At 46.9% G+C, this 17,612-nt stretch overlaps 1 protein-coding gene across 4 annotated transcripts in view; it reads right to left on the reverse strand.

The window, feature by feature from the left end:
- Positions 1-17,612, reverse strand: part of WDR47 (WD repeat domain 47) — a 61,350-nt gene that overhangs the window by 15,740 nt on the left and 27,998 nt on the right. For all 4 annotated transcript variants that reach the window (XM_083156852.1, XM_083156850.1, XM_083156849.1 and 1 more), the window contains 3 exons: positions 16,794-17,048; positions 16,375-16,435; positions 39-199 (listed from right to left, as the gene is read on the reverse strand). In XM_083156852.1, the coding sequence (XP_083012978.1) occupies positions 39-199; positions 16,375-16,435; positions 16,794-17,048 (477 nt within the window). The remainder of the gene's footprint in view (positions 1-38; positions 200-16,374; positions 16,436-16,793; positions 17,049-17,612) is intronic.

A 17,612-nucleotide genomic window follows, 5' to 3' on the forward strand; every position in this document is an offset into this window, starting at 1 on the left:
TATCTTTCACAGAATCTGGCAATGCAGCTTTTCCTCACCTTGTGTCTAACACATCAGGATAAGCACAAACTCTCAGTGTTTTGGAATTAGATCCCACAGCATAGAGTGACCCAGTGGGATGGAAAGCTACGGCTCGGACTGCCTGAGTGTCCTCTAGTGTATTCAGGCAAACAAACTGCTGTTTCGGCTTCCCATCTGGCTGTGAAAGGAAAAACAATAGAATTTAAAAAATAAAATAAAAATAGAAACAGGATTAACATTGTTCATTGTACTGAAGCACTGATGGATTCGTGTGATTTTTTTCTGATATTTAATTCAGCACAGTGTCATGATATTCTACTCTACCCTTTTTATTATAGGGGGGGAAATAAAATAAAAATTTAGTGCTACCCATACAACAGCAGATACCAATCAAATTAACAAAAGGTCCAAATATAAGGTTGGTTCAAAGAAAAAGGCAACAAGACCTCTCATAGCGTTAATTAGAGATGGGTCGGCTGTGCGGGAGGAGTTTCCTTTTGAATGACTCACTTTAAAGAGAGCGAGTCATTGCTCCTTAAAAGGTGAATGGTCATTCTTTTAGTTTCATTTTCATACAATGCCACATTTGCCTGAGCACAGCAATGCCACACATGGTAGCTAGAGTGTACTGACTGACTCAGGGCTGTAGTTCAGCTCCGCAGAGTGCAATCGACACCATGTCTGTGCTCAACATTGCCACATGTGGCAGCTGAGCTGTACTAACTCAGTCCAGAGAGCATTGCATTAGAGGCGGAGTTGCTAAGTGCTGCATCACAACAGGGGCAGGGCTGCTGCAGAACAATCTGGAAGCACCACAGGTCCCAGCAGAGGATTTGATGCTGCTGCTCACAGAAGTGTGTGTAGGAGGACCACACATTCTCACTCACAGACACACAGACTTTGGCTAGGCAGTGCACATGTTTTTTTTTTTTTTTTCATTTATTAGATATGTGTTTGCTGGGCTGTGTAGTACTTTTAACTTTCATTTGACAGCACCAGATTATGAAGTAAAGATCATGGGCCAGATGCACTAAGCTTCAAACGTGATAAAATGGAGAGGGATAAACCACCTGCCTGCCATTTTTCAAAAACACAGTCTGTGACATGTCAGGTAGGAGCTGATTGGCTGCTGGTTTATCACTCTCCATTTTATCACGTTTAAAGCTTAGTGCATCTGGACTCCAGTGAGCTGGGCTCCATCTATCTGTGTCTCCAACTTGCTTTACTTCCTGGTGTATCACACCTCTATCACACCAGTGGACCACTAACAGCCATGTGCTACATCATTGTCTGGTATCAAACGGGCCCCTCTCGTCTGGCTTAATTTACACACTTGTGTGTGTGGTGTTGAACATATTGAGGCTTGACAATGTGGGGATAATCATTTTAGCGGCTTTATCGGATAAGTGGGTCTGGCCGGCGGCATATGGGATCTTATTGGTGTTCAGCTGTTCTTCTGTTGGTTACTAGCTGAATTGATATATTCGGCTTACCAAATTAATATATTGGGGGAAATTTACGAAGATGAAAGTTGTATTTCAAATGTTTTTTTTTGTTCAAAGTGAGTCAGAGAGGTTCCCAAAAGAACCGGATCTTTTCACTGAACGATCGTTTGAGTCCTGCTCACTTTAGCGAGTCGCTTTGCCCATTTCTAGCATAAATGTATACATATAAACATAATCAACAGTATGGCCTTGGGACATGTTATTTTTCTACATATACCCATACTTAGCTTTTTTTTTTTTTTTTGTGTAATTGTCATTTTTATTAAGATCATGTCACACACATGGATAAATGTTACAAAGAGTATGAAAATGAAACAAAAAGGTAAAGTAATAACAATATAGACAAATACAAGTGATTGACATTAGCTTAATCATTTAGTATACGTTTTTTCCAAAATGCATAGCATAGAGCAGGTAAATCAACAGAACGGAGATGTCCATTGAGAGCAAATGGTTTGGTGGAACAAAGGATGGTACTTGTTTAGTTTCACGGCGGCAGCATGGCCGCCGTGAACTTCCGGGTACGGTGCTCACCAAACTATCTAAAATAAACTAAATTAACTCCATGCCAACCTATTTAGTTCATACCCCTACTATCCACGTTGGCATAGAGTTGATTTTAGATAGCATGGCGAGCGCAGCGAGCCCGCAGCGTGGGCGAGCGAAGCAAGCCCCGGAAGGGGACTCAGACGCACGGCCGCTGCAGCTGTGAAACTAAGCAAGTACCGAAAGGATGATGATGATGTCCTTAAAAGAGTTTTAATTGCACAAGGGAAAAATTATTTGCTGCATGGGAATGAAAAAAAGAAAGATTGACTTTGGGCAGCAAATGTGTCACCAGGATGGATGAAAGAGAGTCACAATTTTTATGAAAACTTCAGCATTCAGTTCCCACTCTCCTGGGGAAATTTCCTTCCGACTTAAGAAGTCTGCTATTAAATTCTCTGGCCCCGGTGTATACAGTTGTGCTCATAAGTTTACAAACCCTAGCCACATTTGTGATTTTCTGGCCATTTGTCAGAGAATATGAATGATAACTCAAACAACTGTGTTTACTCTTTTTAAATCATAATGACAACAGAAACTACCCAAATGACCCTGATCAGAAAAGTTTACATACCGTGTGTGTGTGTGTGTGTGTGTGTGTGTGTGTGTGTGTGTGTGTGTGTGTGGTCAGTGAGTTTCTGGTCTCTTGAAAGACCCTTGCATCTTTCATCCAGTGCTGCACTGACGTGTCTAGATTCTGAGTCATGGGGAAAGCAAAAGAATTGTGAAAGGATCTGCGAGAAAAGGTAATTGAACTGTATAAAACAGGAAAAGGGATATAAAAAGATATCCAAGCAATTGAAAATGTCAATCAGCAGTGTTCAAACTCTAAGTGGAAAATGAGGGATTCTGTGCAAACCAAATCACGTTCAGGTAGACCAGGGGTGGGGAACCTCCGGCCCGCGGGCCGGATACGGCCCCCGCACCCAGTTTGTCCGGCCCGCCCGCCTGCCTATATTACAGCCGCCCGCCCGCCAATACTACAGAAGTATCATCCGCCCGCCGGCTGCCTACATTTCATACCAGCCGCCGGGGATGGCTGCTGCTGCTGCCGCCGAGGAGATGTGCAGAAGACGCGCCCGCCAATCACTGCCGGCGCATCCCCTCCACAGCCACTGTGATTGGAGGGCGCGTCTTCTACACATCTCCCCGGCGGCAGCAGCAGCAGCAGCAGCCATCCCCGGCGCCTGGTATGTAATATAGGAGGGCGGGCGGCTGTTAATATAGACAGGCGGGCGGGCGGCTGATACAGCGGGCGGGCGGCTGGTATGAAATGTAGGCAGCCGGCGGGCAGATGATACTTCTGTAGTATTGGCGGGCGGGCGGCTGTAATATAGGGCGATAATCACCCTCCCTTCCCAGGCAGTGACTGACACATCCAGGGGTTGTCATTTACCCCTGGATTCACCCCCAAACAGGTTAATGTGATTATGTCTGATTCTCATAATCAGACATAATCACATTAACCTGTTTGGGGGTGACAGCCCCCCTTCCTCCACACTGTCACTTTTTATGTCGCTGCCCGTGTGTATAATGCCCACAAGTATATGCCGCTGCCCGTGTGTATAATGCCCACATGTATATGCCGCTGCCCTTGTGTATTATGCCCACATGTATATGCCGGTGCCCTGTGTATAATGCCCACATGTATATGCCGCTGCCAGTGTGTATAATGCCCACATGTATATGCCGCTGCCAGTGTGTATAATGCCCACATGTATATGCCGGTGCCCTGGGTATAATGCCCACATGTATATTCCGCTGCCAGTGTGTATAATGCCCACATGTATATGCCGCTGCCCTTGTGTATTATGCCCACATGTATATGCCGGTGCCCTGTGTATAATGCCCACATGTATATGCCGCTGCCCTTGTGTATTATGCCCACATGTATATGCCGGTGCCCTGTGTATAATGCCCACATGTATATGCCGCTGCCAGTGTGTATATTGCCCACATGTATATGCCGCTGTCAGTGTGTATAATGCCCACATGTATATGCCGGTGCCCTGTGTATAATGCCCACATGTATATTCCGCTGCCAGTGTGTATAATGCCCACATGTATATGCCGCTGCCCTTGTGTATTATGCCCACATGTATATGCCGCTGCCCTTGTGTATTATGCCCACATGTATATGCCGGTGCCCTGTGTATAATGCCCACATGTATATGCCGCTGCCAGTGTGTATAATGTCCACATGTATATGCCGCTGCCAGTGTGTATAATGCCCACATGTATATGCCGCTGCCAGTGTTTATAATGCCCACATGTATATGCCGCTGCCCTGTGTATAATGCCCACATGTATATGCCGCTGCCCTGTGTATAATGCCCACATGTATATGCCGCTGCCCTGTGTATAATGCCCACGCGTATATGCCGCTGCCCTGTGTATAATGCCCACATGTATATGCCGCTGCCCTGTGTATAATGCCCACGCGTATATGCCGATAATTGATAATTTTTATATGGCCCCCGAAGGGTTTTAAAATTTTCCAAATGGCCCTCGGTAGAAAAAAGGTTCCCCACCCCTGAGGTAGACCAACAAAAATTTCAGCCACAACTGCCAGGAAAATAGTTCGGGATGCAAAGAAAAATCGGTACTTATATGTTAGTTGGGCACCCACTAAGCTATTTGCTTAGTTTTCCGTGTCCCCTCGCCACGCTTCGGGCTCGGTGGCTCGCTGCGCTCGGCACACTATATAAAATAAACTCCATGCTGACATGGATGGTGGGGGTATGAGCGTACTAACTATAATGGGCACCAAACTAACATATAAGTACCGAAAAATCCACAAATAACTTCAGCTGAAACACAGGGAAAAAAAAGTGGAGTGGTTGTTTCAAGATGCACAATAAGGAGGCATCTGAAGAAAAATGGGCTGCATGGTCGAGTCACCAGAAGAAAGCCATTACTACGCAAATGCCACAAAGCATTCCCCACTACAAACAGCACAGAGACAAGCCTCAAAACTTCTGGAAAAAAGTCATTTGGAGTGATGAGACCAAAATTTAACTCTTTGGCAACAACCATAAACATTACATTTAGAGAGAAGTCAACAAGGCCTATGATGAAAGGTACACCATTCCTACTGAGAAACACGGAGGTGGATCGCTGATATTTTGGGGATGAGCTTCAAAAGGCGCTGGAAACTTGGTCAAAATGGATGGCAATGATTGCAGCATGTTATCAGAAAATATTGGAGGAACATTTGCACTTATCAGCCCGAAAGCTGCACATAGGATGTACTTGGACGTTCCAGCACGACAATGATCCAAAACACAAGGCCAAGTCGACCTGTTTTTGGCAACAGCAGAATAAAATGAAGGTTCTGGAGTGGCCCTCTCAGTCTCCTGACCTCAATATCATTGAGCCACTCTGGGGAGATCTCAAACGTGCAGTTCATGCAAGACATCCAAAGAATTTACAGGAAGTGGAGGCTTTTTGCCAAGAAGAATGGGCAGCTTTACCATCTGAAAAAATAAAGAGCCACAAAAGATTTCAAGATGTCATTGATGTAATAGGAGGCAATAAACGTTATTAAGAACTGGGGTATGTCAACTTTTGATCGGGGTCATTTGGGTAGTTTCTGTTGTCATATTGATTTAAAAAGAGTAAACACAGTTGTTTGACAATTAATGGCTTCACCCAACTACTAACTGTGAGTGAATGAAAATTTTATGTTATCATTCATATTCCCTGACAAATGGCCAGAAAATCACAAATTCTGCTAGGGTATGTAAACTTGAGCACAACTGTATACTGCTGCTATGGATAGAGGATTCTTCTCCGCCCACAACATGCTCTTCTCTGACAGGGTCATCAGTTTCCTGCTCCTCGTATAACCTTGATGGTTTATGTGGGAGACAACGGTTCCATTGTCTGACGTGATCCTCAGGTGGGACTTTCGTATCTTCTCTTTGAGACAACACATTGCCTCCTACACTGCCTGTAATTCTCTTACATTTGATGAGTTCTGACTCTCCGACCAGGACCAGGATCTTTGAACTGACAGACCAGACATATGAGCCCCCCATCCTACCAGACTGGCACCTGTGGTTAATACAAGAAAGATCAGATTCTTCAGGCTGGAAAACTTCACCTCTAAATCGCTTGTCAACCATTCCAATGACTTTTTTTTTTTTTTTTTTACTCTGGAACATAGACTTATTATCTAACGATCATTGCCTAATATAAATGGGAGAAGATGCCATTGAAGAGCCCTCATATTCCATTGGGCCCAGGGTATTATGTGAATACAGGAGGCCATCATACCCAAGAGTTGAAGGGCGAGTAACAGAAGAAACTTCTTCATCTGCACACCTAATTGTGCCAGACGCTGAAGCTTCAAACATCTTTCTTGAGAAATAACAATGGAGAATCTTTTGGTGTCTTTCCGAACCCCCCAGGAACTGGATGTAACAGACTCTTCTCTGTGTTGACGATCCAGCCATGTTGCTGTAAGTATGTTATCCTAAGGCTGATATTCCGACTTCTTCCACTGATTTACCCATTATCAGTAAGTCGTCCAGGTACGGCCAGATCTGTACTTTCTGTTTTCTTAGCTCTGAAATCAAAAATCAATACTTTTGTAAATACCCTTGATGAGGTTTATCGTCACATGATATTACGCATCTCTGAGGTCTATAGACGCTAGATATTCCACTTTCCTTATTCCATCCACTATGCAACTTAGACTCTTCATCCAAAACTTTGACAGTCTTCTGAGGAAGCCGTTGAGGTGTGTATCACAGGCGGAGAAACACGTTTTGAGCTGTATTTCCAGTTATCCGCACACCAACTATTTTGCTGCTTATCACAAAGCTGTTTGCTGTGGCTGTGAACTCCCTGTGGTCATTGACTCTTCATTCTCCATTCATCCAGAGCGCATCTCTGGTAAACTTTGGGACACTGCCTATACTGGATAAAAAGACCCAGGACAGCACAGCAATGTGCAGCCACCGGAGTTAATACATTCTTTGTGCGGGACTGGTAACTATAAGGATACTGCCTTTGATCTTGCCTTGAACAAATTAAAAGTTACATCTTAATTTGAGCTATTTCCAGCCTCTTATTAGTGATATACGCCGCATTACATGTTATATGTTGTTAGTCTTGTTATGGCTAATTGTACATGAATTAACAAGAAGTGCACTTCAAATAATGTCTTTTTATGAAATATATACCTTTTCAATAAAATCTATATGTATTGTTAAAAAAAGGAGAGTTATGGTAGACCTACCTTTGTTAACTCCCTTTCCTTGAAGTCCATGGGGACCACAGGGGACATCGGGGTTGTAGGTGGATCCAGGGGGTCCGAGGCACCAATCAGCGCAGCTTTTAAAGATTTCCCAGGATGCCCGGGCCCTCTCCCCTACAGCCCCGCCTCCAGGCTCATCTAGCCAGTTTTAGTTACAAGCCGTAAGCAGGAAGCGGAGAGGAGAGAAGGATAGGACACATACCCATAGACACAGACATACATGATCAAACATGGTCAGTACAGGTCACATAATACCACTTCAAGGAATCCCTCAGAAACAAATTAAAAGGGGGGGCGCCCTGTGGTCCCCATGGACTTCAAGGAAAGGGAGTTAACAAAGGTAGGTCTACCATAACTCTCCTTTTCCTTTTCAGGGTCCATGGGTCCCACAGGGGACATCGGGGATGTCACAAGCAGTATACTCACGGGTGGGAATTTGCCTGAGGGGTCAGAAGAACCCGACGCCCAAAGGAAGCATCCTGGGAGGCGAACGTGTCAAAAGCATAATATCGGGTGAAAGTATGGACAGATGACCACGTTGCAGCCCTGCACAGTTGTTCGGCAGAAGCGCCTCTGCTTGCTGCCCAAGACGGACCTACCGCCCTGGTAGAATGTGCTTTTAGGGACACAGGAATAGGTAACTTTGCCTGCTGATATACCTGATGGATAACCATCCGAATCCAACGGGCAACGGTCTGCTTAGAAGCCGGCCAGCCCTTTTTGTGGAAACCGTACAACACGAACAGAGCGTCAGACTTCCTGACTGCCCTAGTGCGTTCCACATATATAGTCAGAGCCCTGACTACATCCAAAAGGCGTTCCTGTCGTGATAAGTTTTCTGATGCGAAGGCCGGAACCACAATTTCCTGGTTCATATGAAACCTAGAGACGACTTTAGGCAGGTGTGAAGGTTTCGTTCTCAGGACTGCCCTATCTGCATGCAGGATAAGGAAGGGAGGTTTCCAGCACAGAGCGGAAAGATCGGAAACCCTCCTGGCTGATGATATTGCCAGGAGAAACACTGTCTTAAGTGTCAGCCACTTAAGGTCAACTGAACTTAACGGCTCAAAGGGAGGCTTAGCCATTGCCTGTAACACAAGGGTAAGGTCCCAAGGCATAGTAGGAGGGGTATACGGTGGTTGCACATGGAGTACCCCCTGAAAGAAAGTGTGTACATCTGGTAGAAGTGCGATCTTCCTCTGGAACCAAACAGACAGGGCTGACACCTGGACTTTTAGCGACGCCCGCCTTAGTCCCATATCTAGCCCTCTCTGCAGGAAAGCCAGGATCCTGGCTATTTTGAACACCTTGGGGTTATACTTGTTGGAAGTACACCAAGAGAAGAACGTGTGCCAAATCCGGTAATAAATTCTAGACGATGATGGTTTACGTGCCTGCATCATTGTCCTAGTCACGCTGGAAGAGAAACCCTTTTTCCTTACTAAGGCAGTTTCAAGCGCCACGCCGTTAAAGACAGGCGGTGGGGATCTGGATGCAGACAGGGGCCCTGTGCCAACAGATCCTTCCGAGGTGGCAACGGAATGTGGGGCTGGTATGACATTTGTAGCAGGTCCACAAACCAAGGTCTGCGTGGCCAGAATGGGGCTATCAGAATGAGGTTCCCGCGTTCCACCTTGAATTTCCGGATGATCCGTGGGATCATATTGATGGGAGGGAACGCGTACGGGAGATGGAATTTCCAAGGGACCGTGAGAACGTCTGTGAAGTCGGCTAGAGGATCCTTTGTCCTGGAGCCGAACCTCTGCACTTTGCGGTTGTGCCTGGACGCCATGAGATCCACGTCCGGCACGCCCCATTCCTCTGTCAGAGAGGCAAAGACCTCCGGGTGGAGAGACTACTCCCCTGGATGGATGTCCTGACGGCTCAGGAAGTCCGCTTCCCAGTTCAGGACACCCGGGATAAAGACTGCTGAGAGTGCCAGGAGATTTTGCTCCGCCCACTGAAGAATCCTTGAAACTTCCCGTAGGGCCGCCATGCTGCGGGTGCCCCCTTGGCGGTTTATGTACGCCACCGTCGTGGCGTTGTCTGACCTGATCTGTACTGGCCTGCCCTGGACCAGGTCCTTTGCTCCGAGCAGTGCATTGTACGCTGCCCTCAATTCCAGGACGTTTATGGACAACCTGGACTCCTGGGTTGACCAAACGCCTTGCAAGGACTGGGATTCTACTACCGCTCCCCAGCCCCGCAAGCTGGCGTCGGTTGTAAGGACTAACCATTCTGTGAACCAGAACAGTCGACCCGTCAACAGGTGCTGCGGAAGTAGCCACCACTGGAGGGACTCCCGAACTTCCTGAGACAGTTGGAAGAAGGTGGTCCTGATATGTTGGGTCTGACCGTCCCACTTCTTCAAAATGAGACTCTGAAGGGGGCGAGAGTGGAACTGGGCCCACTCGACCATGTCGAAAGTGGACACCATCCGACCGAGGATTTTCATCGCCCAATGAACCGAGACCCGAGGGCTGGAGAGGAATTTGAGAATGTGCTGGTGTAAGGCAGCACTCTTGTCTGCTGGGAGAAGGAGCCGGAGGGCCTTGGTATCCAGCAGAGCTCCCAGGTGCAGCATGCGCTGCGAGGGAAGCAGGGTGGACTTCTCCCAATTTAGGAGCCAACCGTGGTCCTGCAAGGTTGTGACTGTCGTTTGCAGGTGTGCCCGGAGGATGTCTGGCGACTTTGCGACTAGCAAGAGGTCGTCCAGGTAAGGGAACACTCGAATACCCTGCTGGTGTAAGAGGGAGGCCATTACTGCCATAATCTTCGTGAAGATTCTTGGGGCAGTGGCCAGTCCAAAAGGCAGAGCCCTGAATTGAAAGTGCCTGTGTAGGATGGCAAATCTCAGGTACTTTTGGTGCGCTGGGAGGATGGGGACATGCAGGTACGCATCTCGGATGTCCAGGGACACCATGTAATCCCCCTCCTCCAGCGCCAGGATTATGGATCTTAACGTCTCCATTCTGAACTTGGACACCTTGACTGACTTGTTTAGCGCCTTTAAGTTCAGAATGGGTCTGAATGTCCCGTTGGGTTTTGGGACAAGAAAGAGAGTTGAATAAAACCCTTGTCCTCTCTGGTGTTGGGGTACGGGGACAATGACCAGAGACTTTAACAGGGACTGCAAGATCCTTTGCAGATGGTCTGCTTTTACCGGATCGTGTGGGAGGCCGGTGCAGAAGAATTTTTTGGGAGGTGTTCTTTTGAACGCAATGGAGTAGCCCCGAGAGACTACTTCCCTCACCCAGGCATCCTTTGTGGAGGACAGCCACTGGCTTGAGAAGAGGAGAAGCCTGCCCCCCACCTGAGGCTCCCCCGGCGGGGGTGCCGGCCCGTCATGCGGAAGGCTTGTCAGGCTTGTTTGGGGCCTGTCTTGCGGCCCATGCCTGCTTAGGTTTGGCCTTGGCGGGTTTACGGGAGGGGGAAGGTTTGGTGAAAGGTTGGCCTCTGGCCTTGCCCTGGGGACGAAAGGACCGAAAGGCAGGCCTAGACTTCTGAGGGAGGGCCGTTGGAAGGCACGCAGTCTTAGCTGCTGCCAAGGAGGCTACTATTTTATCTAGTTCCTCCCCGAAGAGAGTCTCACCCTTGAATGGTAGTAACTCCAGGGTCTTTTTGGACTCTAAGTCGACCTTCCAGGGTCGGAGCCAGATGATGCGGCGTGCTAGCACTGCACTGGCCGATGCCTTGGCTGCTAGAGTGCCAGCATCCGACATGGCGTCCATTATAAAGGCAGCTGCCTGTTTAATATGGTGAATGCACAGTTTAGCATCCTCTGATGCATCCTGTGCAAGCTCCTCCTCCAAGGTTTGAACCCACGGGAGAATGGCTTTGGCTGCCCAAGTGGCTGCTATTGTAGGCCTTTGAACAGCGCCTGAGTAAGAAAAGGTGGCCTTAAGAGCCTGTTCTAGGCGCCTGTCAGTCTGGTCCCCTAGGATTGACCCAGATGCGACGGGCAATACCGAGGGCTTTACCAGTCTTGCAACATGTGGGTCCACTGAAGGTGGTATCTCCCACGGCTTGCAATCCTCCGGTGGGAGGGGGTATTTGTTTAGAACCCTCCGTGGGATGCTGGTTTTCTTGCCCAGCTCCTGCCACTGATTTTTTCTAATTTCCGTGAGGTAATCGGAATGAGGGAACTGGGCCTTAAGGACCTTTTGTTTTTTAAACACATCCTTAGTCTTAGCGACAGGTTCAGGTTCAGGGTCATATAATAGTACCTCTTTAATAGCGTGTATCAAGGCAGCCACATCAGTCTGAGCCGCAGGAATATCCAGTGGCATGGGGTCATCCTGATCATCATTTAGATTGATATCATCAGGTGCATTATCAGCATCATCATCATCTCCCCCATCACCCCCATCATCAGTATCAGTGTCATCCCGTGTATCTGCCAGTAATGGCGGTAAAAAGGAACTACTGGGCTGTACAGCCTGGGGCAGCAGCTTTTGCATAGTAGCCGTAGTCTGCTGCAGGGTCTGCACCGTGGTCGACAGGGCATCCACCCAGGGTGGAGGGGATTGGGCTATGGGGGGAGCCACAGCGGCGGGCAGGCGATCCACCAGGGTACCTAGTAACTGTTGGAACGCCGCCCATGGGGGTTGTTGAACTGTGGCAGAGGACTGCTCAGGGGACATGCAGTTGACACACAGGCCATCCCGAACAACATCCATATCAGACAGGCCTGCAGCACAGCCCTTGCAGGACAAGAGCTGAGGAGATTCTGTCTGCTGACGCCCTCTCTTAGACATGGTGACAACCACACTGACAAGGAGAGCTGACAGTGCGCAATAGGATAGATCCCTATAGGAAATCCTAGAGCGATATCAAGGAGTGCTGTGACCAATGAGGAATTGCCTCAAACACAGAAGTGAAAGGACAGATAACTGGACAGAAGTAATGAAAAACTAGCACAAGTCACACACACTCTATAGCCAGAAAAAGACTACCTCACCCTGTGTCAACCGCTTGACTCTATGGAGAAAAGTGGGAATAAGGGTGGCTGTGAAAGAGGCTACTGAACCTGTAGGCGATTTCACAGGGGAGAAAGGTGCCCGCTCTCTGGAGGTGCTGATGAGAAATGGCTGCCGGCCGAGAGAGAGGGGGCGGGCACCATTTATGCAGCCAATGGAACGGCAGATCTCGAGGAGAAATGGCGCCAAGGCTGGGAGAGGAGGTTGCAGACCAACGCCTCCCCCCCTTGCTGGACTTCCCCCACCGGGATGTGAGATGTAATGGGGCCCCCCCCCCCCAGTCTGCACTCGTCCCCGGTGGTCTAGTGGGGTCACGGGCCGTAGCCGGCACCCACGCCAGCTGCCGCGAGCGTCTCCCCCGCCAGCGCGGCATGACAGCGGTTTGTGCTCCAGGTGGAGCCTTACCTGTCCCTTTGATCCGGCCACGCCGTCCGGGGGAGAACGCTGACGGTGCTAGGCGCCGCATTCTCACCCCCGCCGAGGTCCTCCATGCCGCGTCAGGAGAAGGAGCCGGCGCCGGAAGGGTGATGCGGCTGTTCGCTCCGCCGTCAGTGACTGACAGCGGGCAACAGCCTCAGCCGCAAGGCGGCTTCTGCCGCTGAAGCGGCAGATTCAAAAAGTAAAAAAAAAAAAAAAAAAAAATTTTAGAAATAAAAATAAAAGCTTAGTGGGGTTATCTCAGTGAGGTAACCCCCGCTGAAATAAGGTGCTCCTGCTTCCTGCAGGCACCAAAAAAAACCTGGCTAGATGAGCCTGGAGGCGGGGCTGTAGGGGAGAGGGCCCGGGCATCCTGGGAAATCTTTAAAAGCTGCGCTGATTGGTGCCTCGGACCCCCTGGATCCACCTACAACCCCGATGTCCCCTGTGGGACCCATGGACCCTGAAAAGGAAATTGTATTTATTGAATTTATACACTGAGCACAACTGCGCCTCTAAATAGTACCTATAAGCATACGCTGTAGTTACTATATTACATACCAGGTTGTCCAGATCAAAGTACTCATCTTTGTAGAAAGGGGCTGCAACGGCGCTCAGTTGATATTAATATTATTTTTATATTGTAAAAAAATTATTTAAAATATTTTTAGTAATTGCTATATTGGTAGCCAGCGCTCCTAAGTGACCTTAGGGTCACAATCTTTTAGTGTTCCTTATAGGATTGTCTAGCCGAGACATGGTTGGGAAACAGATTTCTTCTGTCCTGTGGTAAGAGGACTCACTTCCCTTCTGATAATTTCTGGATCATAGTATCCAGTTTTGATCCAAACAGGAAGTTCACCTCAAAGGGTAGCATCGTCAGCTTATTCTTGGAGTTAGAGTGACCACTCAAGGGTTTGAGCCATAATGCTCTCCTTACTGTACCCTGCTGCCATAGTTTTAGCTGCAAAGGACATTGCATCCAGGGAGGACTCACAGAGATAATCAATAGATTTTTGCATTATTTCCAAACTTCTTAACAAGCATTGTTTGGAGATTCACTCTTCAAATATCTGTATGTAGATTAGAAGACCAAAGCCTTAGGGCCCTTGATACTGGCGCTATATCCACACTAGACATGAGTGACACCGCGAATGCAGAATGTGCTTTATGGAGCAAATTCTCCATCTTCCTGTCATCTTTGAAAGCTGTGCCATTCTCTACAGCACAGGTTCTCAAAGTCGGTCCTCAGGAACCCAAACAGTGCATGTTTTTCAGGTATCCTCACTGAACCAAGTGAAATAATTAGCTCCACCTGTGGATCTTTTAAAATGTGCCAGTCAGTAATGAGTGCACCTGTCAGGTGACCTGGAAAACGTGAACTGTGTGGGGTTCTGAGGACCGAGTTTGAGAATCACTGTTCTACAGGTATTGTGGTTCTGGAATTGAGTTGTGCAACTGCGCCATCAACTTTAGGGATCAGACACCAACTTAGAAACTCATCATCTTTGAATGGGTACATCTTGTCGATCCTGGTCCCGACTGCCATTCTTTAATCAATATTGGACCATTCTTTGGAAATAATTACCCTTACTACCTTATGGATTGGGAATGTTCTTCCTTTTCTGGATTTGTCCTCAAACAATTGGTCCCGTTCTTTCGAAGTACCAGGTACTTTCTTGTAATTCATTGCTTTGTAAATATTTTTAAACATGCTCTCCACCAGGTCCAAGTTAAAAGAACCTTGGCTCTTCTAATTCCCCTGACTCATCAGTGGAAACATCCTCTACATACTCCAGCTCATCTGAGTATCCGTCTCCTTCCTGACTGAAGCCTGCCTGGGACCTGGACCTTTTAGAAGTCTGTATCTGCAGAAATTCTTCTTTTGATACAAAATACTGTTTCCTCCAGTCCATAAGATTCTTGAGCATGTCTGTTTGCTCCAACTTCTCAGCTTGCTTAACTTGACATGTCTCACAATCTTCACAAAATGTCTTCTTTTGCAGAAGCAATTGTCTATGTCACATGCCATACAGGTATTAGATAACAATTTAACTGTGATTGGGCTTCCTTCACAGGGGCATTATCCGTTGATGGGGAGAATGCAGATCCATTTTGCTGGGTACACAGGCTGCAATGCAACACAGGCATCTGGCTTTTAACCCTATACATGCTGTATACATGTACTGTATATTCAATCAGTATAGCCAAGCGGAACAAAAAATCTGTGCAAAGTTTCCGGGGGGGGGGGGGACACGACACACATTTACTAGCGCACCCAGGTCGCACTTGGTGGAAGTGAGAGCGCACGTGCACTTCCACCTCTTACATTGCCCAGTGTGCAGCCACCAAAGCCAAATGACCCACGCTGATCTCCCGCTGGCTAAACAACATACAGCCAGTTCCAGGCCACATGAGGTAACTTCCATCCGGGTCACATACTTTTAGGCAGGCAATATGGCTGCATTCCTCTTCGCCTCGGGGAGCCACACCAGCCAGCTTCTGCTGGATAGAGGTAACTCTGCTTGAAACAAAAGGAAAAAACCCTACTCTGTCCTGACTAAATGGAGACAGGAGAAAATAGACACAGGGAAGAAGGAGTAGGGGGCTATTATACCCAAGGTGGGCAGTCATGGGTATCGTAGAAGAAATGAATTACACCCAAAGTGCGCCATACTTATCGAAGCATTTGTTACAATGGTACACCAAGACATCTGTATCGGTATAGAATAAATAAATGTCAGACATTTGAAAGAAGTACATAACGGCTTGCGAAACATCACAATGGGCTGCAAATCGCAAAACCCCCAGGTGCTTCTATAAAGGTCCAAAAAGATGGAAAGAACAGTACCAGGTCAAGGTTGTAGGGAAAATGGTTAGCACCATAACAAATCACGTGTGTGGTTGGCCTGGCATTATTGTGCAGATATACGATGCAGTTTTGCAGCAACTCAGTCCTCCTAAATTAAACCTGCAATGCAGCACAGATGGTCATCTGTGGTAGACTTGCTTGGCAGGCCAGATTCCCACTCATTGAAGGCAGTGCACCAAAACCAATTTTGTTTTCATAAAATGACATTATTACCAGACACCATGACAAGTTGGCGATGAATTTCAGCTGCTGTATTTGGCCATGTTTAGGCCAGCTCCACCATATCACCACTGATGTTGCAACAGTACGACTGATATGAGGCACAGTCTAATGTCCATAAGAGGAAGAAGCGGTCTACCTGCTGTGGCCTGGTGGGGCTTTACGATGAAATAGAGAACATTATACATACGTCTTGCAACCCTACTTATAGAACCACTCCCGAATATAAAGCTGTATCACAAAGAAAAGAGTTAGTGAAATAATAAGCCCTCTCCAGTTAGGTTGCCACATAAGGGATGCAAATGTAATATATAACGGTAAGCTGATGTAAATACTCAAGAATCTGTACAAAGAAGAAGCAAATTACAGCACATATAGCTGGTGGCAGAAAAACTAAATCAATCACAGAATAGCTTCCACAGAAGTCCCTGTTACCATATAGGTAAGGTATCCCTTTCCCATCAGGCTCTGGAACATAAGTGCTGTTACACTTTTTTATTTTTTATTTTTCATTTTACTTATTGATGCAAAACAAATGTGTTCATTTCTTACCTCTGAACTTTTACGTGCTCCAGCACTTAGTGGATCCTCAGACTGTTGTCGAATGCTTTCACTGCAATAAATAAATTTAAAAAAGTATGACTGAAGATGCCCATACACAGTGCGTTCTGCGGGTGCGATGTGATGCGTGTTCCTGTGCACATCCTATTGCACAGTTCAAAAACTATGTGCTGCCCATACTCTTTGAACTAGCTTCGGATCACATCACACGCAAATCGCATGCGATGCGATGTAGTCCAAAACGTATACAATTATTGTAACGTGTATGGGCATCTTGATTGCCAAGTTGACCTTTTTTATGTCAACCTAAACAATGTAGACCTAATGTGTCCCCTAAAGCTGATGGGGGTATTTACAGAGCTATACATTAAGGAAATCTAACTATAGATTAAAAAAGCACTTCAACTTACCCTGCACTTCCAAATACTGGCGACTCCTCTGGAATTGGAATATTGGTAGCACATCCTCGTTTCTGTGGCGTGCTGGTATTGATGCTCTGTCCATCAGGCTGTGGATTTCTATGTAAAGAGGTCAGGAGAGGCGAATGTCCATTGGTGGCAGAAGAGCTGCTGTCTCTGGGACCATTGTGTGGTTGGCTCTTTGCCTGTATTTCATCAGCAATAGGTTCCATTCCCACATTCAACTCTCCAAGTTTCTGGATAGACCTAAACAACGAGTACAGAAAATTCTGAAGAGATAACCCATGCAGTTTCCGTATTTTTTTGGGATAAGAATTTCTCAGTTATATTAGGACACAAACCACTTCACGTCTGAAAAGGTCAATGCAATATCCGATGCATTTTATACCAAGATAGTAATAATAAAATATGGCATGTCAACATTGTTCTATATTCTCAGTAACACACAGTTTCTTTCACGTCTAAGAATAAAATTAAAGACATTTAAAATTCTGCCCACCAGTCAGTTCATTTTTTTTAAACTGGTTTATAATATGCAGCAAAGAACTAAAGCACAACGTTTACCCCTCAAGCAGTCTCTCCCTCTCCTATTACTGATTCACAATATGTTTAAAGAAAACATGAGATTTTACATGCATTATACTCAGAGCCGGATTAAGAGGGGGGATCTGGGAGAACTATTTTATTGTCTTGCCTGGCCAGACATTGGGGGGGAGATTCTCTAAACTAAAAATCCATTATCAGGGTTTTTACCGCATTTTGGGATACTCTAAGGGGGATATTCAATCGCCGTTGAGCATCTCCCGTGGG

The sequence above is a fragment of the Crinia signifera genome, chromosome 8 (assembly GCF_055691185.1).
Source record: "Crinia signifera chromosome 8, ASM5569118v1, whole genome shotgun sequence".
In the NCBI taxonomy this organism is placed as follows: Eukaryota; Metazoa; Chordata; class Amphibia; order Anura; family Myobatrachidae; genus Crinia; species Crinia signifera.